Source organism: Scyliorhinus torazame, chromosome 3 (assembly GCF_047496885.1).
Source record: "Scyliorhinus torazame isolate Kashiwa2021f chromosome 3, sScyTor2.1, whole genome shotgun sequence".
Taxonomy (NCBI): domain Eukaryota; kingdom Metazoa; phylum Chordata; class Chondrichthyes; order Carcharhiniformes; family Scyliorhinidae; genus Scyliorhinus; species Scyliorhinus torazame.
Window position 1 is genome coordinate 241,925,771 of NC_092709.1, and position 27,309 is coordinate 241,953,079.

At 48.0% G+C, this 27,309-nt stretch overlaps 1 protein-coding gene across 1 annotated transcript in view; it reads right to left on the reverse strand.

Annotated features, from left to right (window-relative positions):
• The window catches only part of itga1 (integrin, alpha 1), a 370,921-nt gene that overhangs the window by 191,570 nt on the left and 152,042 nt on the right, over positions 1 to 27,309 (reverse strand). The window contains exon 7 of the mRNA XM_072497065.1: positions 5,870 to 6,018. Within this exon, the coding sequence (XP_072353166.1) occupies positions 5,870 to 6,018 (149 nt within the window). The remainder of the gene's footprint in view (positions 1 to 5,869; positions 6,019 to 27,309) is intronic.

The following is a 27,309-nucleotide window of genomic DNA, read 5'->3' on the forward strand; positions in this document are numbered from 1 at the left end:
TTGCAGAGCTAGTTAAGAAATAATAGTTATAGTTAGTAAATATATTCTGCTTTAGCACAGTGGTTAGCACTGCTGCTTCACAGCATCAAGGTCCAGATTTGATTCCCTGCTTGGGTCACTGTGTGGAGTCTGCACGTTCTTCCTGTATCTGCGTGGGTTTCATCCGGGTGCTCCAGTTTCCTCCCACAAGTCCTGAAAGACGTGCTATTAGGTTATTTGGACATTCTGAATTTTCCCTCCTTGTACCCGGACAGGCGCCGGAGTGTGGTGACTCGGAGCTTTTCAGAGTAATTTCATTGCAGTGTTAATGTAAGCCTATTTGTGACAATAAAGATTATTATTATTAGATAGTGTTAGTGAGTATAGTTTAATTCTTACATGTACGTTTGCTATTCAGAATAAGTGTCAAACTCAGATTTAGTGTTAATAAAATTAGTTTAGTTCTTCAAAAGAGCTCCATGTATCTTTGTGATCACTACGGCTTCCATCCGATGCCAGTGCTTATGTAGTTACATTGTATATGTTGTGTTGCCCTATTATGTATTTTCTTTTATTCCTTTTTCTTATCATGTACTTAATGATCTGTTGAGCTGCTCGCAGAAAAATACTTTTCACTGTATTGTTACACGTGACAATAAACAAATCCAATCCAATCCAATCCAATCCCTCACAAAGGTCACCACAGGTTGGTAAAAATGTGTCCCATTTCAAGACCTTCAAGACTTCCTTCACATACTTTTTATTTTAAAAAATCCAATGCTACCACAGAAGGGTAGATTTAGCAGCAAATGCTCCCAATGTTGATCGGTGTTTAAATACTGCCACTTACAGGCTATTGCAGCCCTATAGTCAACCTATGTGTCTTTTGTAGATACATTGAAATTGCACTTCAGTTTTCAGTCCATGTAACTGAATCAGCATTCAGGTTATACCTTTGCAAGAATGTAAATTGTGTGTGAAAATGAACTATTGCCCCAACGCTTTTCTTGTAAATGGCCTTCAACTAATTTTTCTCAAATGTACCTGAAGTGTTTTGAAAGGTTATGTCATTTTGAGAGGTGCTTTATGTTAGTTGTAAGCACCCTCTGGAATAATTCCAGCTGCTTTCCATGCTGAGAACATGAAACTCTTTGGACTCTGTAAAATATTAGGAAAAGCAATGACGCAATAGCTGAGACATAAAAGCAGCATGTTTGAAATATTATGCTCTTGCCTCCAAAGTTGCTACATTGTGGAACATAGGAAATTAGGTTATACGACACATCTGGAAATAATGCTACATGCACTAGTATGGTCAAAAGGGCATTCATTCACTTTTATGGCAACATTTATGTGGGCTTCCTATTGTAAAGTTGCATTTTCCATAAAAATGAAAGGGGCAAGATATGAATTTTAAATTGAGAACCTTTAAGTAATTAGGTTTGAGTATTAAAAAATATATACAACATGCCAACAATGCTCAATCCCATTTGGGTTGAATGCTGGTGACCTGAACATTAACTGTGATTTCTAAATGCAGTTAGATGTAACATAGTTGATCAATTCAACAGGTTAAAAACTATTACTGCGGTAATAGGCAAGAATTGTTCTAATTGTTACATGTCCCATTCTTTGAATATGTATACAGCAAAGCACTTCTCATTGTTTGAGTGAAGATTAGAAAAATGGTATATAACAGGATGGAGATATGGAATATTTTAATTCAAATTTAGTACTGTTCTTATTGACAAGTTTGCAATTTGAAACAGCCCTGTCAATTGACCTTTCCATGTTCTAGTTTGTGGAGTTTCTCATCCACCATCCCAAAATAGATTGGATACAGTACTCCCTTAGATGAATTGCCAATTTATTCATAAAAGGAGTACAACAATACTTCTTCTGTGAACTTAAATTTCTTAATTGAATCTCATTGGCTTTAATACACTAGCTGCTTTTAGCAATAATAATAATAATCTGTATTATTGTCACAAGTAGCCTTACATTAACACTGCAATGAAGTTACTGTGAAAAGCCACACTCCGGCTCCTGTTGTGTACACATGAGGGAGAATTCAGAATGTCCAATTCACCTAACAAGCAACTTCCGAGACTTATCATAGAATTTACAGTGCAGAAGGAGGCCATTTGGCCCATCGAGTCTGCACCAGCCCTTGGAAAGAGCACCCTACTCAAGCCCACATCTCCACCCTATCCCCGTAACCCAGCAACCCCACCCAACCTTTTTAGATACGGAGGGCAATTTAGTATGGCCAATCCACCTAACCTGCACATCTTTGGACTGTGGAAGGAAATCGGAGCAACCGGAAGAAACCCACGCAGACATGGGGGGAGAACGTGCAGACTCCACACGGACAGTGACCCAAGCCGGGAATCAAACCTGGACCTTGGAGCTGTGAAGCAACAGTGTTACCCACTGTGTTACCGTGCCGTCCACTTGTGGGAGGAAACTGGAGCCCCTGGAGGAAACTTTTTCAGAATCTAATCAGAAGACAAACTGATATGTTACCAGTTTAGGCATTTTTAATCAGCCATCTCCTCCACTCTTAGGGCACTTTACAATGGTGCGAGCTAACAAACAAGAGTGAGCAGGGTCATTCCCGGTACCCTCTGCTTTCTTTTTTCGGTCCTCAGCGGGGAACGCCCCCCCCGAGGCCGCACGCAGTCACATTTCCTGCACTGAGGAGCTCGGCTCGTCAGCGCAGGAAGAGATCGGGGCACCATTTTTAACTCCCCAACGTGACCCCCCCCCCCCCCCCAATGCACCAACTCACCTGTAAGGGGGTCCTTGAGCCCCCTGCACCCTACCTTATATGGGCAAGGCAACCCCAGGTTTGATCCCAAGCATGGGCAAAATGCCACCTGGGCACCTTGGCACTACCAGAATTTCACTCTGATGATCTCAGCACTTTGGACGGGATTTAGTCCGGATCAAAACGTATGTTTCGCGGCAGAGGAGGCGGCCTGCCATTGGCTGGTGGCGGTATCTTCTGGAACATTCCAGTCTTTGTGCCTTATTTTAGCTCTGATGACTGTTGAGTAGGAATGCAGCACTTTGCAATTCTCTATTCTTTGTATATAAGTTTGTCTTGCATATGATTCATATAATTGGATTACGCACTCAGGTATTTTGCAAACTTTAGACATGAACATTAAATTAGAGTCTTATTTTTCAGTGAGCAGATGTTAAAAAAAGGAAGAAGATACCATTTCATCTAAGTTGACCCAATACTGGAAATTCAAGTCACACATTCATACAAATTGATTGAGATGTAGCATTCAACAAACTTGTGAAGTAAAGGGTGAGAAATATAAAAAAAATCACAAGGCTTAAAAATAGCTTAAACATTTTTTGTTACATACACCTACCTATTTCAGGTGAGCTAGAGTGGATGTGTGAGGATAGGACAAGACAGAGAAGTGTGACACAGCCATGATAGCAGTTCCCCTGCTCGGAGTAGTTACAAATAGCAGCAGCAACACTTATTTCCTCGTACAGAATGAGCAAAACTGAAATGCGCTTCACTCAACTATTCTAGACTTTGAAGTTAAAATCAAAGGCTACAAAACAGAGACAAGAAAGATGTGGAAGTGGCACTGTCACAAATCAGAGGCCAGAAAGAACAGACACAACCCTGGATAATAGCACAGAGAAGACAAATTGCCCGCGTGAGGACGTCTTGTTCATTGAAAGCAACAGCACAGCAGACCTGTGGAGTACACTCCATAAAGCGGCTGCTTGTTCTATTACTTCTGTAGCTGCAGATTCCAGTCAGGAGGAGCAGGGTTTGTGTTTCCAGTTGTTAACTTTCTCTCGAATTAGCATTCAATTGTAAGAGACTTTAACTACGTGCTTATTAAAATGTTCACAGTTTTCACAGATTCCAGCAGCGCCTAATCACATGGGTGGAGACAGAACTGTTAAATTGGTTGGGAGCCTTCTCTATAATAACATATGTTGGCTGCCAGCGTGTTAGTCCTGTGGCTGATTGGCAGTTTGCCTCACTGAGGCCTTTAGCTTCCAGAGTTCCTGATGTTATGTAAAGGCAGCCTGCAACTCTTAAAGGGACGGTGCACTTTGGCTGCATGCAATCTGAAAGCAGCTTTCTTTAGCAATCCTTCAGATTAGACAGCGTAATACTCGGCATTTGAAGGTAAAAGGGATTGTGTCACATGAGTTGGTACGTACAGACAAGGGAAAAGTCTTAGAATTTGGCTCAGTAAAATTCTTAATTCTTGTTTGGCCTGAGGTACTGAAGCAACTACTTGATGAATATTCATGGGAATTTATTCTACAAATGCTAAACAATATATTTACTGTTACAATCCCCAAGGAGGGCAAGGGGTATGGACCATCAGGTGACCTCTCCAGAGTACGAACTTCCCCGGTAATGGGGCAGGGTTTTCCATTAACGAGGGGAGCCTGTGCAGGATACAAACCTTGACCTAAGTGAAAGTCGTCCGGGTTGGGGGGTTGAGGGGGGGGGGTCGGGACCCGTCGGGGAGCGTAGTAGTCTAGTTTACGTATGTTAATAAACACAGTTTTTGTCTCCTTTCTGTGCGGATTCTACAGTTACAAAATAGCAAATCCTTAAAACTGAAAGTTTAGAGCACCGTCATTGACAATAGTGAAGGGACCTGCAAATCTCAATGAAACTTTAAGAAGGAACATTTAAGCAAAGTGCTTTATATTCAGATCCCAGCTGTGGAGAAAATAGCCTTGCCAGATTTTTGTTTTTCCAAAAATTCCAGTATCACTGCAAGGCATTGCTATCCACAATATAAAAAATAAGAAATGAACTTAAAAAGGATAATGTGAAATTTGGAGAGTAGTTGGATTCGACTGACAAGATTTACAATCCTGGAATCACCAGAGTATGACTTCTGTCAGAATGTTTCCAAATGGAACCCAACATTCGCTGTACTGGTCACAATGTCAACTTGCACCACTCTAAGAGGCTTTATTGTGAATATATTGGGAGAGATGAAAGTTAGAAGGAGCTGACAGGAGAAGCAGATACGTCAATTGCCCCTTGCTTTTTGACACTGCAATGAGAGTGCTGGTAGAAAAGGTCAGTGGGAGGAGTCCACTTCCCACAAAGCAATGGAATGTTTTTTTAAAATATTTTTATTTTCCTCATTTTCCACTTTTTCATCAGATATACACACAACAAAAGATAACCAACAATAACAAATACAATAGCAACCCGCAACCAGCATCTCCATCACCATACAAGCCCAAACCTCCCCCCTACATCTCAAATACAAAACGAGAAGGACCGAAAGAGAATCCACGGTCATCCCATGCATGGTAAACAATACACCCAAACTCGTTACTGGCTTAATAGAAAATACAGCAAGTGGACAGATTTTCTAAGTAGAATAACATGTTAACGCTCACTGAAGACAAAATCTAAGCTACTGTAATTTAAATTACTCTATTTGTAGCACACAGGAACTTATCGTCATCTTATTCTTTTGACTAAAATGTCACCGCAGCCCAGAGATTGCTCTCCCATGGACAGGTGGTGATTTAACCTGAGGATCACCTCATCTCAGGTGAGGGTCAAGTTTGAGAAGGCAGGGCCTTCATGAGTAACCTCAGCCAGTACAGGAATTGAACCCACGCTGTTGGCGTTGCTCTGCATCATGAACCAGCAGTCCAGCCAACCGAGCTAATCAACCTCCTTTTCTTTTGACTACATATGATGCACCAGACTAAACCAGAGAAATAGGAACCTTATAGCAAAACAAAATTGTGTAGAAACGCACTCCCTCTGAAAAATACAGCCACGTTTATACAGTCGTCACTCCATTTCATTAACAATTATGTATAATAGAACCAATAATTCTGTATTCCAAGTATTACTAACCTGGCATAGTTAATTCCAAGAGCTGTCATTGTCTGATTTCCACTGTACCGCTCTATCTTTTTAGCAGCTTCCACAAGAGCTTCTGTTGTTTTGTACTCGTTGAGACTGATTTCATGTTTGACTTTATAAGCATATTGCATAATTCCAACCTAAATCATTTGTGTTAAAAAAGAGCATCACTACAATGAAAGCATTTCTTATAATCTAGAGAATCAGCAAGAAATAATGCAACGATTTTCTTATATCAGCAACATAATTGTGGGGCACTTTGCCCAACTGGCAATTTTGCAGAATTTAACACGGCAGTGAATAGAATGAGTTGTGTGGCTCTGAGGGCAGCACGGTAGCATTGTGGTTAGCACAATTGCTTCACAGCTCCAGGGTCCCAGGTTCGATTCCTGGCTTGGGTCACTGTCTGTGTGGAGTCTGCACATCCTCCCCGTGTGTGCGTGGGTTTCCTCCGGGTGCTGCAGTTTCCTCCCACAGTCCAAAGATGTGCAGGTTAGGTGGATTGGCCCTGCTAAATTGTCCTTAGTGTCCAAAATTGCCCTTAGTGTTGGGTGGGGTTGCTGGGTTATGGGGATAGGGTGGAGGTGTGGACCTTGGGTAGGGTGCTCTTTCCTCGAGCCGGTGCAGACTCGATGGGCCAAATGGCCTCCTTCTGCACTGTAAATTCTATGATCTATGATTTCAAATTCACTTTGCGCATAAAAGACAGGCCCTGCTTGGGCCTCAGACGGGAAAGGGAGAAGCACCTCCTTCTTCCGATTGGAAACCCACTCCTCCACCGGGGTCTGAGACCACGCCACCCAACCTCTGGGCACTCCTTCCCCCATGACCTTTCCAACCCAGCACTTACCCATCTCATGCCTTTCTCACGCAGTATAAATTACTGTTCCCGCGTTACTTTTGGAACATTCTTGTGAGCTATCATAGAATAGAATCCCTACAGTGCAGAAGGAGGCCATTCGGCCCATTGAGTCTGCAACAACCGTCTGAAAGAATGATGCACGATCGATGACCACTTAAGCGAGGTTGTAGCCCAACTGAAGGCTTTAATAAGCTAGATGTTTCCCCCAGCAGCTCAGGTACAGCATGAGGGCTGCTGGGGCGGCACGGGTTCTTATACCCCGCCTATCAGGGCGGAGCTATTATACACTCTAGCCACTAGTATGCATACAGGTTCTACCAATAGTGCTTTAGCCTCTCAGGTACCGTAATACCTATAATACCACATTCACCCCCTGTTAAAAAGAAGTCCGGCGGGGGTGGTGGCCAGAAACTACAAAACATAACAACATGGTATAATTAGTTATGGAGGTACCGTAATACCTCCGTATAGTGTTTAGTAACTATTTACAAGTCTAGTAGCTATGTACATTTGGTGGTTTACATTTACAGATTACAGTTAAAATGAAGTAATCAGTCGATCGGGGGCCCTGGTCGTCCTCTGTGATCGTCGGAGCCTCGGTGGTGACTCCGATGGAGGCTCGGGCGTCTGTGATTCCGGTAGCGTGCCTTCGATCTTCATGGCAGCTTTGTCACCCCTAGACGGCGCTGGTGGGGAAAACGGCTGACCTGGGAAGGGAGCGCCTGCGGGGGGCGTCGGTGGGTGGGGGGGCCAAGACGGAAGGACCGATCCTCCTGTAAGGTGCTGTGGTGGAGGGGAGGGTGGGACTGGTGGCTGGAATGTGTGTGGAGTTCCGGCGGGCGCCAGGTCTCGTAGGGAGAGCGTATCTTGTCGGCCGTCGGGGTACACCACTTAGGTGTACTGGGGGTTAGCATGGAGCAGATGGACCCTCACGACCAACGGGTCCGACTTGTGCGCCCGCACGTGTTTTCGGAGCAGGATGGGTCAGGGTGCTGCCAGCCAGGTCGAGAGCGAGGTCCCAGAGGAGGACTTCCAAGGGAAGACAAGGAGACGTTCGTGAGGTGTCTAATTGATGGCTGTAAAACGTAGTGACCGGATGGAGTGGAGGACATCTGGGAGGACTTCTTGCCAGCGGGAGACTGGGAGGTTCCTGGACCGTAGAGCCAATCGGACGGTCTTCCAGACCATTCCGTTCTCCCTGTATGCATACCTGTCTGTTATCCCGGGGGTTGTAACTGGTCGTCCTGCTCGAGGCGATGCCCTTGCTGAGCAGGAATTGACGCAGTTCGTTGCTCATAAAGGAGGACACCCTATCACTATATATGTAAGCGGGGAACCTGAACAGTGCAAAGATGCTATGGAGGGCCTTGATGACGGTGGTGGCGGTCATGTCGGGGCAGTGGATGGCGAATGGGAACCGGGAGTACTCGTCAATCACGTTCAGGAAGTACGTGTTGCAGTCGGTGGAGGGGAGGGGGCCTTTGAAGTCCATGCTGAGGCGTTCAAAGGGACGGGAAGCCTTTATCAGGTGCGCTCTCTCTGGCCGGTAGAAGTGCGGTTTGCATTCTGCGCAGATTTGGCAGTCCCTGGTGGCAGTCCTGACCTCCTCGATGGAGTAGGGCAGGTTGCGGGTCTTGATGAAATTGAAAAAGCGAGTGACCCCCGGGTGGCAGAGGTCCTCGTGGAGGGCTCGGGGGCGGTCCACTTGTGCGGTGGCACATGTGCCGCGGGACAGGGCATCAGGAGGCTCGTTCAGCTGCCAGGGACGAATCAAGATCTCGTAGTTGTAGGTGGAGAGTTCGATCCTCCACCGCGAGATCTTGTCATTTTTTAATCTTGAGCCGCTGTGCATTATCGAACATGAAAGCAACCGATCGTTGGTCAGTGAGGAGAGTGAATCTCCTGCCGGCCAGGTAATGCCTCCAATGCCGCACAGCTTCTACTATGGCCTGGGCCTCCTTTTCAACTGAGGAGTGGCGGTTTCGGAAGCATGGACGGTATGGGAGAAGAAGGCCACGGGTCTGCCCGCTTGGTTGAGAGTGGCCGCCAGAGCTACGTCGGACGCATCGCTCTCGACCTGGAAGGGGAGGGACTCGTTGATGGCGTGCATCGTGGCCTTTGCAATGTCCGTTTTGATGCGGCTGAAGGCCTGGCGGGCCTCTATCAACAGGGGAAAAGCTGTGGATTGGATCAGGGAACGGGCCTTGTCCGCATAGTTGGTGACCCACTGGGCGTAGTAACTGAAAAGGCCTAGGCAGCGCTTCAGGGCCTTGGAGCAGTGAGGGAGGGGGGACTCTATAAGTGGGTGCATGAGCTCAGGGTCGGGGCCTATAACTCTATTTCACACTACCTAGCCGAGGATGGCTAGGCGGTCGGTGCTAAACATGCATTTATCCTTGTTGCATGTAAGGTTAAGGATCTTTGAGGTCTGGAGGAATTTTCGGAGGCTGGTGTCGTGAGTCCTGCTGGTCGTGGCTGCAGATAGTGACATTATCGAGATACGGGAATGTTGCCCGTAAACCGTACCGGTCAACCATTCGGTCCATCTCGCGCTGGAAGACCGAGGCCCCGTTGGTGACACAGCTTTTCCTTAAGAAGTGATAAAGCCGCCCATCTGCCTCGAAGGCAGTGTATTTGCGGTCTCTAGTGCGGATGGGGAGCTGGTGGTAGGCGGACTTAAGATCCACCGTGGAGAAGACCTTGTAATGCGCGATCCTGTTTACCAAGTTGGATATGCAGGGGAGAGGGTACGTGTCCAGCTGCGTGAACCTGTTGATGGTCTGACTGTAGTCGATGACCATCCTATGCTTCTCCCCGGTCTTTACCACCACTACTTGAGCTCTCCAGGGACTGTTGCTAGCTTCAATGACTCCTTCCCTGAGTAGCCTTTGGAGCTCTGACCTAATAAAGATCCGATCCTGGGCACTGTACCGACTGCTCCTGGTGGCGGCGGGTTTGCAATCCGGGGTGAGGTGCGCAAACAGGGAAGGCGGGTCGACCTTAAGGGTCGCGAGTCCGCAGACAGTGAGGGGGTATAGGGCCGCCGAATTTGAAAGTTAGACTTTGGATATTACACTGGCAGTCTAAACCCAGGAGTGTGGCCGCGCAGAGGTGGGGAAGGACGTAGAGCCGGTGATTTTTAAACTCCCTTCCCTGGACTGTGAGGTTTGCTACACAAAACCCCTTTATCTCTACTGAGTGGGAACCGGAGGCCTGGGAGATTTTTTGATTAACCGGGTGGACGAGGAGAGAACAGCGCCTTACCGTGTCAGGGTGTATGAAGCTCTCCGTGCTCCCAGAGTCGATTAGGCAGGACGTCTCGTGCCCGTTGATAAATACAGTCGTTGTAGCAGTTGAGAGTATTCGAGGCCGGAACTGATCCAGAGTCACCGAGGCTAATTGCAGCAGTTGAGTGTTCTCTTCGGGCAGTGTGTGGTCAGCCGAGCTGGGGTCCTGGGGGTCCGTCCAAGATGGTGGCTCCCATTGGTCGCACATGGCTGGGGCTGCACAAAATGGCGGCGCCCATCCATCTAATATGGCGTCTGCGGGACAAGATGGCAGCGCCCAGGGTCCACACGTGGCCCTGGAGTAGGAAGATGGTGGCGCCCGCTGGCCGCACGGGGACCGTGGAGAGCTTTGTGGTGGCGGTCCGCATTCGCCACCGGAGACCGCGGCAACCGTACGGACCTGGCATACCACCACGAAATGGCCCATTTTACAGCATCCCTTGCAAGTGGATGCGCGGGCCGGGCAGCGCTGGCAGGGGTGCTTGGCCTGCCCGCAAAAGTAGCAGCAGGGCCTCCCGAGGTTGCCAAGCTGCCTTGCAGCACAAGCTTGTGAGGGGATGAGGGATGTCTCGGGGTCGGCTGCGGAGGGGTTCCACGCTGCCCAGGGGGCTGCCGTGCGGTCGAGAACGTAAGTGCAGACGTTTCTGGAGGCCACATCCAGGGCGCCTGCAAGGGCCCGTGCCTCCTTGAGACCTAGAATGTCTTTTTCCAGCAATCGCTGGCAGATTTGGGAAGACAGCACACCTGCCACGAAAGCGTCCCGAACCAAGAGTTGTGTGTGGTCGCTCGCCGAAACTTGCGGGCAGCTGCAGTTTCTCCCCAACACCAGGAGTGCACGGTAAAATTCTTCCAACGATTCCCCAAGGATTTGTCGCCTCGTTGCTAGCAGATGTCGGGCGGAGACCTGGTTTACCGGGCGAATATAATGTTCTTTTAGCAGCTCTATTGCTGCATCAAAGTCTTCCGCTTCCTCGATGAGGGCGTAAATCTCCAGGCTCACCCTGGAGTGCAGGACTTACATTTTCTGTTCTCCCGTGGGTGTGTTTTCGGCCGTCCCGAGATATCCTGTAAAACACACCAGCCAGTGCTTGAAGATTGCCGCTGAGTTCGCCGCATGGGGGCTGAGTTGCAGACACTCCGGCTTGATTCGGAGCTCCATCCTTTTAAATCTAGCTTATTAAATTGATGCACGATCAATGACCACTAAAGCGAGGTTGTAGTCCAACTGAAGGATTTAATAAGCTAGATGATTCCCCCAGCAGCTCAGGTACAGAATGAAGGCTGCTGGTGTGGCACGGGCTCTTATACCCCGCCTAGCAGGGCGGAGCTACCATACAGCTTGACCAATAGGAAGCATACAATATCTACCAATAGTGTTCCAGCATTACCAGGTACCGTAATACCTCTACACAGACTACCACAAAGAGCACCTCGCATCAGGCCCACTCCCTTCCCCACTGCACAATCCCCACCCAATTGTTGGACACTAAGGGGCAATTCAGCATGGCCAATCCTCCAAACCCGCACATCTTTGGACTGTGGGAGGAAACAGGAGTACCAGGAGGAAACTCACGCAGACACAGGGAGAATGTACAAATTCCACACACACAGTCACCCGAGGCCGTAATTGAACTGGGTCCCTGGAACTGTGAGGCAGCGGTGCTAACCACTGTGCCACCATGCCGCCCTGATGAGTGCTAGATTAAAAGCTTTCATAGCATGTCTGTTTTTTCAAAAATACTTAAGTTTTATACTACCAAACGACTGTTTGTATTTTGTTAAATTCTCAACTCTACCTTACCTTACCTTACTTATAAGTCTCCTTTTCCACTTTAATTTTCACAGCCATCCAGCAAGCTCCAAATTTGGATGTACTCCCTTTCCCTCTTGTGGAAATGTATCTAGCCTGGCCCGAAACAATCTGCCCTTTAAAGCTATTCCATTATTCATTTACTCTTTTACCTGAACGGGCAGGACGGTGGAGTTGAGGCCAGATGGGATCAGCCATGATCAAATTGAGGGTGTTAGACTTGGGAGGCTAAATTGCCTATTCCCGCTCCTAGGTCATGTGTTCTCGGGAGGAGATCTCTGGCTGATTTTGCAATCCAGCTCTTGGCCTGTATCATTGTAGGTAGCAGATGAGGAACATATCAGCCATGATAGAATGGCGGAGCAGACTCAATGGGCTGAATGGCCTAATTCTGCTCCTATATCGTATGAACTTATGAATTTATGATAATCTTGGATTCCAATCCAATTAGTCCAGTCTCTTATACCATTTGAAATATAGCTTGTTTCCACTTCAGTATCTTCAATTTTGATTTTTCCTTGCCCTTTTCATATAACGGTGCGGACTCGATGGGCTGAATGGCCTCCTTCTGCACTGTAAAATTCTACGATAAAATGAACTCTAAACCTCTAAAATGATATTGAGATCATCGTTTCTCAAATGATCTCCCATTGAAACATGCTCCACTTTGGCATATAGATTTCAGCATTACAATTAACCCCCCCCCCCCATCCTTGAACTTGTCCAACTGGCCTGAACATTTTGGGCCTTACTTGGGATGAAGGACAAGGCTGCGCTCCCCCCTAAAGTTTCAGACAGGTTGGGAATGGGTGGTCAGACAACACGATGGCCAATCCAGTCATTATATGGATCATCTCACCCTACAATGCTTGCAGTAGGGGACTGTAAAATACTACTCCTAGACTTTATTGCGAGTTAAAACATAAAAGGTTGCTGAATGGTTCTACAATATAGCTGCTGCAATATCTACTTGACAACATTTAGAAAACTTGAAGAATGCTCCGAAATGTTGAAATCCTTCTTTTGGTTGGAGTAAGAGAAGAGCAAAATGAGCACATTCATTCAGAAACAATCTGATCATTAACATCATAGCATCAAGTGCCTTTAATAAAAAAACATTTCTCAACGAAGGAACAAAGCTCCTTTAAGTTAGTTTGACTGATACACACGCAGGTCCTCACATATAGGCTTTTGCTCTTGGAAGATGTATGCTGTAATAATTTTACAAAAGCTATATTTCTGCCAAGTGTTTGCATCATGGAGACAAGTAGAAAATGATTGGATTTCAGGAGGATGCAGAGATAAATATAACAAGACCAGTGGAAGATGATGGAAGGATGCCACACCACTGTCAGTGCACAAACTCATCCAGGAGCGGGGGTGCGAGGGTGGGGGGGAAATTTGTACAAACTGTATACAAAGAACAAAGAACAAAGAACTGTACAGCACAGGAACAGGCCCTTCGGCCCTCCAAGCCCGTGCCGACCATACTGCCCGACTAAACTACAATCTTCTACACTTCCTGGGTCCGTATCCTTCTATTCCCATCCTATTCATATATTTGTCAAGATGCCCCTTAAACGTCACTATCGTCCCTGCTTCCACCACCTCCTCCGGTAGCGAGTTCCAGGCACCCACTACCCTCTGCGTAAAAAACTTGCCTCGTACATCTACTCTAAACCTTGCCCCTCTCACCTTAAACCTATGCCCCCTAGTAATTGACCCCTCTACCCTGGTGAAAAGCCTATGACTATCCACTCTGTCTATGCCCCTCATAATTTTGTATACCTCTATCAGGTCGCCCCTCAACCTCCTTCGTTCCAGTGAGAACAAACCGAGTTTATTCAATCGCTCCTCATAGCTTATGCCCTCCATACCAGGCAACATTCCGGTAAATCTCTTCTGCACCCTCTCTAAAGCCTCCACATCCTTCTGGTAGTGTGGCGACCAGAATTGAACACTATACACCAAGTGTGGCCTAACTAAGGTTCTATACAGCTGCAACATGGCTTGCCAATTCTTATACTCAATGCCCCGGCCAATGAAGGCAAGCATGCCGTATGCCTTCTTGACTACCTTCTCCACCTGTGTTGCCCCTTTCAATGACCTGTGGACCTGTACTCCTAGATCTCTTTGACTTTCAATACTCTTGAGGGTTCTACCATTCACTGTATATTCCCTACCTGCATTAGCCCTTCCAAAATGCATTACCTCACATTTGTCCGGATTAAACTCCATCTGCCATCTCTCCGCCCAAGTCTCCAGACAATCTAAATCCTGCTGTATCCTCAGACAGTCCTCATCGCTATCCGCAATTCCACCAACCTTTGTGTCGTCTGCAAACTTACTAATCAGACCAGTTACATTTTCCTCCAAATCATTTATATATACTACAAAGAGCAAAGGTCCCAGCACTGATCCCTGTGGAACACCACTGGTCACAGCCCTCCAATTAGAAAAGCATCCCTCCATTGCTACCCTCTGCCTTCTATGGCCTAGCCAGTTCTGTATCCACCTTGCCAGTATAAACTATAGAAGTTTATTTCCTGAATTGTTTATGTGTTATAACTTTTTATATACATTTGGAATAAAATACATTTAAAAAAACTAATCCAGGAGGTTGTTGTAGCGGTTTCCTCTTGGAACAAAGTGTCTTGTTCGGTTTCCTGTATCAGGAGCTGATCGAGACCAGATGTACAAAAGCAGCATTTATGTGAAGCAGAGAGACAGTAACTTGCAAATGACAGGATCCTGCTACAGACATTCTTTTCTGTGTACTTGCAGAGCATGTAATGTAATAATGTTAAAGATAGCACCAAGCAGGAGTTCACTGAGATGTTTACATTAAATGAGTACTACAAGAACTAATGCCTTTTACAAATACTTATCGTATGGATGTTGGGAACAATATTTAGAATAAGAAACACAGCAAGGTGCATGTTTCTGACTTACACAAAATCAGAGGATTACATTTCCTCTGAGGTTCTGTCGCTTTACTAATCTAGGTGGGCAAGGAAGGAAAATATTAGGGAGTGAAGTAAGTGCTGGGCCTGCACCATCGGATGCTACTTCCACAATTTCCTTGATTATACAATTCATCACCACAAATATGCAAAAGCCGAATTGTAATTAGATGCATATGATTGGTGTCGTGTTGGGAGTTCCGATGCACAAATGATCCAACACGGCTGTAGATGGTACAACTCTGTTTTATTGACTTAACAACGACAACTACTAACTGCTGGCTTGGGTACGTGCTTCACCAGCTAACCTGTGGACCCAGCCCTCTCACTATCTTAGTGAGGCACTCAGCACATGGTCTATGTCTGAGTGGCACGCTGTGAGCTCAGTACTCTGAGGTGAGCTATCTCCTGGTAGAATGAGCGGGAACTGTGGTGTTCCCTGTTTTATAGTGCGTGTGCTCTCATTGGTGATTGGCTGCGATGTTATGAATGTGCTGGTTGGCCCACCTGCCTGTCCATCAGTGTGTGTGTGATTGCACCATGATATGCTGATGTGGATATCATGACATCCCCCCCCTTTCACAAGAATATGTGCCTACATGCTAATAAATAGAAATGTGTACTGAGTGCATCTGAGTATGTGTGTGCAGTATTTACAACATGTACATGAGGCTAAACTATATACAGAGGAAGGTGTCAGGTGCAACAAAGCAACGAGATTGTACCAATAACAGAACAAATGCAATCAGTAAACGACGAGAAAAAACTTCTGGAACAATAAACGACAAAAAAAGAAACTCGTTAACAGTACTGTAAAACAATTCAGTGAGTCCAATGTGCTAACAGGCTCATACGTCAAGTCTCTCAGGTGGGCGATGAATTTGGGTTGACCGCCTCAAGGGTGGGTCAGGATCCACCGGCTGAGGAATGGGCCTGGCCACGGGGGAGAGAGGAAGAGGCAGAGTGGCAGGAAGCGCAAAAAAGTCGACATCAGGGACAACAGGAGGGCGTGGCATCGGTGCATGATCTCGTAACGAGCACGGAACCAGACGAAGGGCCCGCCGATTACGGCGGTGAATGGAGCCATTGGGCATGCGAACCAGGAATGAGTGGAGAGCCACGTGGCGGAGAACCTCGGCAGTTGCCGACCAGCCACCCTCCGGTAGGTGTATGCGTACGTTGTCTCCAGGTGCCAGGGCAGGAAGATCAGTCGCCCGAGCGTCATGTGCCACCTTCTGCTGAGCATGCTGTTGTTGCATCCTTCGCAATACTGGAGCATGGTTGGGGTCAGGAACATGAATGGATGGCACAGTGGTCCTGAGTGTGCGACCCATCAACAGCTGGGCTGGCGAGAGGCCCGTGGACAGTGGGGCCGAGCGATAGGCCAGCAGGGCTAAACAGAAGTCAGATCCGGCATCAGTAGCCTTGCAGAGGAGCCGCTTCACAATATGGACGCCCTTTTCCGCCTTCCCATTCGACTGAGGGTGCAAGGGACAGGACGTCAGGTGTGTGAAGTTGTATGAAGTGGCAAAGGAAGACCATTATTGGCTCGCAAAGCAAGGTCCATTGTCAGACATGACGATGAGCGGAATTCCATGGCGAGCAAAGGTTTCTTTGCATGCCCGGATGACAGCTGATAACGTCATGTAGTGCAAGCGTATGACCTCCGGATAACTTGAGACGTAGTCAATAAGAATAATGTAGTCCGCCGAGCGCATGAAAGAGGTCCACGCCCACCTTCGCCCAGGGGGACGTGACCAACTCATGGGGCTGAAGTGTCTCAGGGGGTTGCGCCGGCTGAAACCCTTGGCAGGTGGGGCAGTTGAGCACCATGTTGGCGATGTCATCGCCGATGCCCGGCCAGTACACCGCCTCTCGGGCCCTCCGCCTGCACTTTTCAACTCCGAGATGGCCTTTGTGTAGTTGTTCGAGGACAAGCAAGTGCATGCTGTGTGGGATCACGATCCGGTCCAACTTCAAGAGGACACCATCAATGACGGCCAAGTAGTCCCGGACGTTGTAAAATTGTGGGCACTGCCCCTTGAGCCACCCTTCAGTCATGTGGCGCATTACATGCTGTAGAAGGGGGTCAGCCACAGTCTCACGGCAAATGTGGGCCAGACGTGCGTCAGTGGCCGGCAGATTGGCCGATGTGAAGGCTACTTGTGTGTTGACCTGACAAACGAACCCCTCCGAGTCGGGCGGTGTGTTGACCACCCTGGACAGAGCATCTGCGATGATGAGATACTTCCCCGGGGTGTAGACAAGTTGGAAGTCGTACCTCCGGAGCGTGAGCAGAATGCGCTGGAGGCGAGGGGTCATATCGGTGAGGTCCTTCTGAATGATGTCGACCAGGGGGCGATGGTCGGTCTCCACAGTGAACTGCGGAAGACCATATACATAATCGTGAAACTTGTCGATGCCAGTCAACAGGCCAGGCACTCCTTCTCAATCTGCGCATAGCCCTGTTCTGTGGGGGTCATGGCCCGCGACGCATAGGCGACCGGGGCCCATGATGCGGTGTCGTCCCGTTGCAGGAGTACCGCCCCAATGCCGGACTGGCTGGCGTCAGTTGAGATCTTTGTTTCCCGTGTGGTATCGAAAAACGGCAGTACCGGGGCGGTGGTGAGCTTGACCTTGAGCTCCTCCCATTCACTCTGGTGTGCGGGCAGCCACTGGAATTTCATTGTCTTTTTGACCAGGTGGCGAAGAGCAGTCGTGTGCGAAGCAACGTTAGGAATGAACTTCCCCAGGAAGTTGACCATCCCGAGAAAGCGCAGCACTGCCCTCTTGACTGAAGGCTGCTGCATGGCTGTGATGGCTGCCACTTTGTCGGCATCCAGCCGCACACCCGACCGGGAGATGTGGTCCCCCAAAAGGTTTAGCTCAATCTGGCCGAAAGAGCACTTGGCTCGGTTACGGCACAGGCCCTGATTTCGTATCCATGCAAAGACACGCTGGAGACGACTGATGTGCTCCTGTGGTGTGGTGGACCAGATGATAACGTCGTCTACGTAGACGCGTACCCCTTCGATGCCCTCCATCATCTGTTCCATGATGCCATGGAACATTTCGGAGGCCGAGATGATTCCGAATGGCATCCTTTTGTAGCAGTATCCGCCAAATGGAGTGTTGAAAGTGCACAGCTTCCTGCTGGACTGATCCAATTGAATCTGCCAGAAGCCTTTTGAGGCATCAAGCTTGGTGAATATTTTTGCCCGAGCCATCTCGCTCGTGATTTCTTCTCGTTTGGGTATGGGGTAGTGTTCCCTCATAATGTTGTGATTCAAATCTTTTGGGTCGATACAGATCCGGAGCTCGCCGGAGGGCTTCTTGACGCACACCATGGAGCTGACCCATGGCGTTGGCTCTGTGACCCGGGGAAGCACTCCTTGGTCCTGCAGGTCCTGCAGCTGCTGCTTGAGGCGGTCTTTGAGTGGTGCTGGGACCCTACGAGGTGCGTGAATGACCGGGGTGGCGTCCGGTTTGAGCCGTATTCTGTTCGTGTAGGGCAGTGTGCCCATGCCCTCGAAAACCTCCTGGTTGTGCGCAAGGAGCGAATGGAGCTGCTCCCTAAAGTCTGCATCCGTGAAATCGGACGTGCCTTCTGGAGTCAGAGTGTGTACCCGCTGAACGAGGTGGAGGATCTTGCACGCCTGTGCGAGAAACAGAGTCCTTCGAGGATCCAACGATTTCAAACGATAATGTGGCTTTGTGTGAGTTGTGTGTAACATCGAGCTGGCAGGACCCCGTGGCCGGGATGACATTTCCATTGTAGTTAACCAGCTGACGGTGAGATGGCAGAATCGGTGGTTTAACCTTCAAGGTCTGGAAGGCTGACCATGCAAGGAGATTGGCGGAGGCACCAGTGTCCAGGCGAAATGTGATCTGTGATCGGTTGACCGTTAGGGTGGCACACCACTGGCACACCACTCATCGCCCGGATAAATGCTGTGCACTGGCAATGGCTGGTGGTTCCGACTTGGGGACATCCGGTTCTTGTGGATTACCGCAACGGGGAAGGGCTCCCTGTCTTTGGTATCGCTGGTCTTCATGCTATCAGGATATGACTCAGTGTAGGGGGGCTGAATCGCCCGCACGTCCCTGCGAGGCTGACGGAATTGTTGGGAGTTGGCAGGTTGAGCTGCTCGACAGCAGGCAGCGTAGTGGCCCATCCTACCACAGCAGAGGCATTGTCGCGCTTTGGCCGGACATTGGCGCTTTAAATGGGCGGAGCCACAGTTGCCGCATGTCGTGACGTCATGGTGTTCGTTGCGCCACCATGCATGCGCAGTGCGGTTCTGCATAGAGCGCGCTTGCGCATCACGTCCCTCTGCGTCAACGTCCCCTCTTTTGGTGTGTACAAACGCGGGAGGCCTCGGAAAGCGCGCAAAATGGCCGCCCTGTTTTATAGTGCGTGTGCTCTCACTGGTGATTGGCTGCGATATTGTGTGTGCTGGTTGGTCCAACAGCCTGTCCATCAGTGTGTGTGTGATTGCACCATTATATGCTGATGTGGATATCATGACAATTGGAAGCCATATGACGCACTTGCCATGGATTTCACCTTGGCAACATTGGGCAGTAAGATCAGCATGCAGAAAAATTAATTGCATAAATTAAAGCAAGAGTTTGAGGGAAGTATATAGGTTTGGTCACCTCACTTCAAAAGCTCTGCCAGCACTGCTGTGGCAAGTACTGCAGGTCATACCCTCATACACTCAAGTGTGGATGGTTTGATGACACCACAATTCAGTAAAATTGCTCTGGCTGTAAGAATTCAGCCAGGATCAGCAGTGTAGGTAGGGGGCCGGTGGAAACTGCAGTTCCTCTGCGATTGTGGCAGTAAAGGGGACCTTAACACACATGCAGCTGGTGTCACCAAAGAAATGTGGTGCCATCTAATTTCTGATATTTTTCCCCAGTAACACACAAGCAAGTGTAAAAGGGAAGATGTGCAGGGCAATGTGCAATGGTGATATTTTACTTTACCAGTTCCTCACTTTCTCTTGATGATAGTAACTGGTTGGCTAGTGCGTGGTGTTCATAGATCTCTGATACGGCTACCTGTTCTACCTGGCACTGCTGTCTCTGACACTGCTATAGTCATGATATGCAGACATGCAGATAATGATATACAGACAGGCAGCTAATGAACACCGAGAACAGGACATGAGCAGGCAGGACACTCAGGGGTGGTATCTCAATATAAAAGACACGAGGCACTCACACTCCGCCTCTTTCCACTGATGAACATCTACAGAGTGAGTCAGGATGTATTTACAGTATCACACCTCCAGCATGTGGCTAAGAGCTCGTCTGGTTCAGTCTGACAGAGTAACCACACTTAGATTAGCAGAGAGGAACTCATAGAGAACTGTGCTACTGGTTCAATAAATCAGATTGAACTAACTTCAAGGTCTGGAGTATCTTTTGGTTAAAGCTGCATCCAGTTGCAGCCTGTGTTATCCCAGAGTACATAACATGACATGTTACCAGGAGACTGCTTAATCTAGGTGGTTTACCTCAGCCCATTCCGTGACAACCAGCGAATGTATCCCGGCCATGGAAAAGATTCAGGCTCCTCACCAGCTCAGGACCTCCGGCAATCTCAGTGCCAACTGGCAGACATTCAAGTAAAAGTATCTGCTGTACATCGAAGCTTCAGACCTCGTAGGTGCGTCTGATGCAAGGAAGATCACGCTTCTGCTCTCAACAGCGGGTGATCAAGCCATCGAACTCTTCAACTCTTTTCACTTCACCGGAGGCCAGGACAAGACAAAGTTTCAGACCATCCTGAACAAGTTTGACAGTCCTTGTGATGTGGTCACCAATGAAATATTCGAGCGCTACATATTCAAACAGCGTCGACAAGGTAAAGATGAATCTTTCAACTCCTGAACTAACCTCTGCTTGCTGGCGCTGTCCTGCAACTTTGGTGATTGGCTGACTCCATGATCAGAGACCAAATCGTTTTTGGAGTTCGCTCTGATCCTCTGAGAGAGCAGCTACTGAAAATCAAGCACATTACCCTGCCAGTCACGATTGAAACATGCACAGTGCATGAGCACGCCAAAAATTGCTGTGCCCAGTACAAATCGGCTGAAAATGAGAAACTTGCCTCCCACGAGGCAGAGAGGGCGCAGGCCATCTCCCGGATGCAGCACCTCAGCATTGATGAAAGCGGCCATTTTGTGCGCTTTTCCCAGGGCCCCACGCATGCGCGATGCAAACGGGATAACGAAGCGGCCGACACCTGTACTGCGCATGCGCGACAACGCGCGGAGAGTCAGGACGCCGGCATCATGACATGCTCGAACTGCGGCAACGCCCACTTAAAGAAACACTGCCCTGCAAGAGGCAGGCGATGTTTAAACTGCGGGAAGCCTGGACACTATTCAGCCTTGTGCAGGTCTGCACCACCAGTCAGGAGCCAGCACTCCCAATTCAGACGATGGCGCGTTCAGAGTGTGCAACAGCGATTACAGGATTTTGATCCTGGCAGCACAACGGATCCAGAGGAAAAATGCCTGGACTCCGCCTACTGTGTGGGCATCATTACCAAATGTGAATGTGCCACATCCAACGTATCACAAATTCAATCCATCCTCGCTGTGGATTCTGCGGACGAATGGTGTACGGTGATGCAGGTCAACCACTGCTCCATCCAGTTTAAGCTGGACACAGGTGCTTCTGCCAACTTCCTCTCACAGGCAGATTTCAAACGCATGAAGAAGTCCCCACGGTCCTTCCAGCAGCCTGCAAGCTCCTGGACTACAATGGAAATGCCATCACGGCACTGGGATCCTGCCATCTACTCGTCTCCAACCGGAGCACCCATGCACGGTTACGTTTTGAAATTGTCAAGCCAGACAGGGCATCCCTACTTGGCGCGCATGCCTGCAAGCAGCTGAACCTCGTGCAGCGGGTTTACACAACGACATCCTCCAATGTGGATCTTCAGGCCGACATTGACGACATCCTCGCTCAGTGGATGTGTTCGACGGGATGGGCACGCTACCATATCGATACAAGATTCTGCTACGACCTGATGCCAAGCCAGTGGTCCACACACCACGCCGGGTCCCGGCTCCACTGAGGGAGCGCCTGAAGGCACAGCTCAAGGATCTTCGGCAACAGGGTATCATTTCCAAGGTAACCAAACCGACTGACTGGGTCAGCTCGATGGTAGGTGTTAGAAAGCCTTCGGGAGACTTGCGCATCTGCATTGATCCCAAGGATCTCAATAAGAATATAATGCGTGAACACTACCCCATCCCAAAGTGGGAGGAACTCACCAGTGAGATGGCACACGCACGTTTTTTCACCAAGTTAGATGCGTCACATGGATTTTGGCAAATCCAGCTGGATCAGCCCAGCAGAAAGCTCTGCACCTTCAACACACCGTTTCGCAGATACTGCTATAATCGCATGCCATTTGGCATTGTCTCGGCATCAGAGATCTTCCATAGAATCATGGAGCAGATGATGGAGGGCACTGAAGGGGTTCGTGTGTATGTGGATGACATCATCATATGGTCCACGATCATATGGCCATATCTGGCACCGCTGTCTCTGGCGCCGCTGCCTCTGGCGCCGCTGCCTCCGGCGCCGCTGCTGCCTCCAATGCCGCGCTGTCTCCGCCGCCACTGACTCCGGCGCCGCCGCTGCCGCTGTCTCCGACGCCGCTGTCTCTGACACCACTATCTCTGATTCTGCACTGTAAATTCTATGCTAATTCTATGCTACCTGGTCCTGATATCTCTGGTCCTGCCATCTCTAACATCTGGGGCGGGATTCTTCGACCCCCCAGCCGCGTGCTTCTCGGCAGTGGGAGGCGGCGCACCGTTTGCTCGCGACAGGGTTCTTTGTTGCCGCCTCTGTCAATGGGAATTCCCATTGAAGCCACCCCACACCGACGGGAAACCCTCGGGCCGGGGTGCACTGCTAGCAGGACCAGAGAATCCCACCACCTGCAAATAGCCAGAGAATTCCGGCCCTGCTACCTCTGCCGTCTGCCAACTCGGATCGTTATGGCTCTGATACTGGCTGGCTGACTTTTTGCTAGTGTGTGGTGCACACAGATCTCTGTTATCTCTTTGACATGATCCTCCCTTATGTTGGAACTTAAAAAATCTGAATGCTTGCAGCTTATTTAACAGTGAAGGATATCACAGGAATGTTCTATCCTGTCTTAGCCTTCTGTCTACACACACACTTTCCAGCCAGAGTCAATAGACTTAATTTAGGAGAGAGACATCTAGTTGATCTTTTCTATCCCTCAGCCAGTGGACTGACGCGATACTGTCACCCTACCTGAAATCTTCCAATTCAGCAATGAATCGGACTAAACCATGATTTTTCCTTGTATTTGTAACATGGGCAAATGTGTTGATATATCCTCTGTGTAAGTGGTGGGCACGATGGTAATTTTACATAGCTGCTAGCAGCAAACCGGTACTGTAGTGTTTCTCTTATATTACTTGACTTGTAGTCCAGAGGTTGGGTGAATAATCCTGACAAATCCCATTAGGGTAGATTGTGCATTGAATTTGTTAACAGTGACTATGAAGATGTTGGTTTGTCTTAAACAAAAGTTTCACAAATCTTCTGTGAAGGATACTTGGCATCCTGATCTGGCCTATACAAGACTCCATCCCCGCATGAACATGGTTTTCTCTGAAGTGGACCAGCAAACCACTGAGTTATATTACTACCTTGCCAGGGAAAGCAGGGGTGGTCAATAAATGCAAGCCTTGTCAGTAGTATGCACATCCCTAATTTTTTTTAAAACGCAGTGGGAAACGTGTATGGGCATGATTCAGCGGCCTCATCGTGCAAAACTTGATGTCGGGACAAGGCCGTTGATCTCATGAGAGGCCTGCATCCAGATTTGCAACACTCAAAACATCTCGCGAGATTCAACTGAATCCCACAGTGCGGTGCGATCTGGATCGTGCTCTCGCTGGGTGAGATCATGGTACGCATAATTAAGTGATCATTAGGCTCATTTAAATATGAATTTGCCCAATTCACCCGGGGACCGGGATTCACTGGCCTCACCAGCGAGGCCTCGGCCAGGTGCCGTTTGGTACTGGTTTACAAAGTCATGATGGCACCTCAGGGGGTTGGGGGGGGGGGGTCTCACTGGAGAATTGAAGCCCTCAGGCGGTCGGGAAGGGTGGTACCCTGGTACTCCCCCTTACATCTGGACACCTTGGCACTCACCCAGTAAATGCCAGGGTGCCAGCTGGCAGTGCCAAATTACCAAGGTGCCTGGTTGCCCATGCTAGGGACCAGGCCCAGGGGGCCTTGCTCATAAGAGGTGGGGTGAGGGGGGGCTGGAGGATCCTGGGAAGTCTGCGTGGGGGAGGTTGTGAAGTTGCTGCCTTTAAAAATGTTGCCCCAATCCACGAGTAGTCCTTCTGCACTAGCGAACTGAGCTCACCAGTGGAGGAAATTGGGGAGTTCCTCACCAAGGCCAAAACAAAATGACAAAGTGTCCTTGAAAGCGGGGTCTTTCTCGCTGCTGCAGGCGCCGAGTAACAAGCCACTAAATGCGCCATTCAGCGGACTAACTGGAGTCCACTGAATCACACCATATATTTCTTCCATCAGTTACTACTGCGGCCAAGTACTTGAACAGGCACTTATCCCATAAACGATCAACAAATGGCACACCAGGCTCCTTTCATGAAGGCAGACGTGGAAAATGGAACATCATTTTACTTTTTTCACAGGATGTGGGTGTCGCTGGCTACGCCAGCATTTATTGCCTGTCCCTAACAGCTCCTGAGAAGGTGTAGAATAAAGGGTTAAGATTAGGATCACCTGAAACGGATGTAACTATGATGCAATGTCACATGATTAAGGGACATGTGGGAAGCAAAAGTATCTCATGTAGAGTACTGAGATGAATACATAGGTCTGTAAATAAACCAGAATAATCTTACAAATAAAAGACTATGGTAGCATTCCTAGAGTAACAGGCAAACCCTCAGGAAACACCATCTGGACCCCTAACACAAAGACAAAATATAATGGCAGCTGGTAGTTTCTGTTGACTGTTTATCCACCATCCAAAACATGAAAGAACGCAGAGTTTCTTTTAAGATTTTAGTTTAGACGGGCAGCATGGTCGCCACAGGCTTGGAGGGCCAAAGGGCCTGTTTCTGTGCTGTACTTTTCTTTATTCTAGTAGAAAGATCGAGAAAAAGTCCAACAGAAGGCTCCAGACCTGAGAGACCTTTGACCTTTGACCTCTGAATCCTAAGAAAAGCAAGAATGCATTGAGTGTGCTGCAGATGCAACTGACACACAGACCAAAGTTCAGAGAGCAGCAAGTACAGATCACAATCAAACAGCCAAACCTCTGAAGCAGCAACAGATTCAGAGTTTAGGATTAGCATGGAGTTAACATTGCCACTCCCAGAACCATTCCAAAAGGCAGAAGGCTCACAACAGGCTTAAAACTGAGAAAATTGGAAGAAGACATTTTCCAGATACAGAACAACCACAGGTTTGCATAAGAAGGAACAGAAGGATCAGGTCAGTACTTTATGTAGTAGGGACAATAGCAGGCAATGTGATTGCAAGATAGGCATCAATGGGACTTCAAGCACATATGACAAAGTGGTCCAGACATTTGGTATAAACTTGAATGCTCAAAAAATTTTGATCATGAAAATTATTAAGAGGCAAAAACAGGTGAATCAATAGACATATTTATAAATGACCTGTACAGACTCGTAGATAATTGCAACTGTGGGATCTTCAGGGATGAATTAATATGCAATTGTATGGTGTTTTGGAACTTGGATGAAACCCTACCAGATCTTTTGCAAATGAGGAAAGATTTACCTCTCATCAAGGCACTTTAAATAGCACGACACACAGAGCTTAGGAAGGAAAACAGAGCAATTGTTCATGGGACCACTGATACCCCTTGGAGAAAAATAAGTAATTCAATAAATCGGAAAGAAAAATGAAAGTGCAGTGATGCAACAGCCCTTGAAATCTGGAAAAAATGTGCCAACAGCGATGTTGAGATGCCCTTGATGAGGCAGGAAAAACCGACACAGGTGGAAAGAATGCACAGCAGGGGGAGCTGAGCGCCACAGCTGTGGTAAATTGCGGCATTTTTACAAAGTTTGTGGAACCAAAGCTCATAGGAAGAATCATAGAAATTCATAGAATTTACAGGCCGAAGTTGGCCATTCGGCCCATCGGGCCTGCACCGGTCCTTGGAAAGAGCACCCCACTTAAGCCCACCCCATCCCCATAACCCCGCTTAACCTTATTGGACACTTTATCATGGCCAATCCACATAACCTGCACATCTTTGGACTGTGGGAGGAAACTGAAGCACCCGGAGGAAACGCACGCAGACACGGGGAGAACGTGCAGACTCCGCACAGACAGTGATCCAAGCTGGAAATCAAACCTGGGACCCTGGAGCTGTGAAGCAACTGTGCTAACTACTGTGCTGCTCCTGAGTGCGTTGTTGAGTTGGATAAGTTGATAACCTCCAGGAAATTTGAAGAAACAGGTTTGATAATCAATGACAAATGTGAATTTGCAAAGCTAAAATTAAAATTCTTAGGTCCCATTATCCAGATTCTGGAATTACAGCTGACCCATAGAAAACCAAGGTCAATAAAAAGCATCACAGAATTAGGCAAGTTCTCACCAAACTGGGCAGAAATCAACAAGCCATTGCAACAGCTGTTGAGACAAAGTCAATGCTGGTGCTGGAATGTGGACTTTTGACAAGTGTCATGGGAATATCACTTTAAGAAATGTTTGTCTTCTCAAGTGGCTGCAGTGATGCCAGTTTGTGGGTGGAGCTGGGCTCTGGCTCTGCTTTTTACTTTCGTTTTGAGCTGGAAGCAGTTTTGTAGCTGAGGTTTAGTTTCATTTTCAGCTGGAGAGCTGCATTCACACCAAGGTGGTGTATTTTGGTCTCTCTCTCTGCTGCTAAAGAATGTCTCCAGATTATTTGATGATTTCAAAGTAATACCTGTTTCTGTAAGGAATGAAAACTTACTGTCTTTGTTAAAAAGGGTCTTTGATGGATGTTGTTAGGAAAGTTACTAAGGGTTACCTATGGCGTACTGTATCTTTGGGGGGTATCAGTGTTGGTAGTTGATAAGATGTTTCCTGTGTGTTTATAAAATGTTAACTGGATTCATAGAATAAACATTGTTTTTGTTTAAAAATACATTAAATCTGTGTTGCATCACACCTGTAAAGTGGGCCCTGTGCTCCCATAACCAAAATCCATTAAAGATTGTGGGTCAGGTGAACTCCATGATGTACTTTGGTGTTCTCTAAACCCTGGCCCATTATACAAGATACATTTTTTAAAAATTTCACCAGAAATTCTAAAGCGTTATGATCCAGAGTTGCCAAGAATCATGGCAGTGGATGCATCCTCTGCGGGCTTAGGCATCTTAAGATCTCTCACGGACACAGAAGAGATATGCAACATTGAGAAAGAATCATTAGCA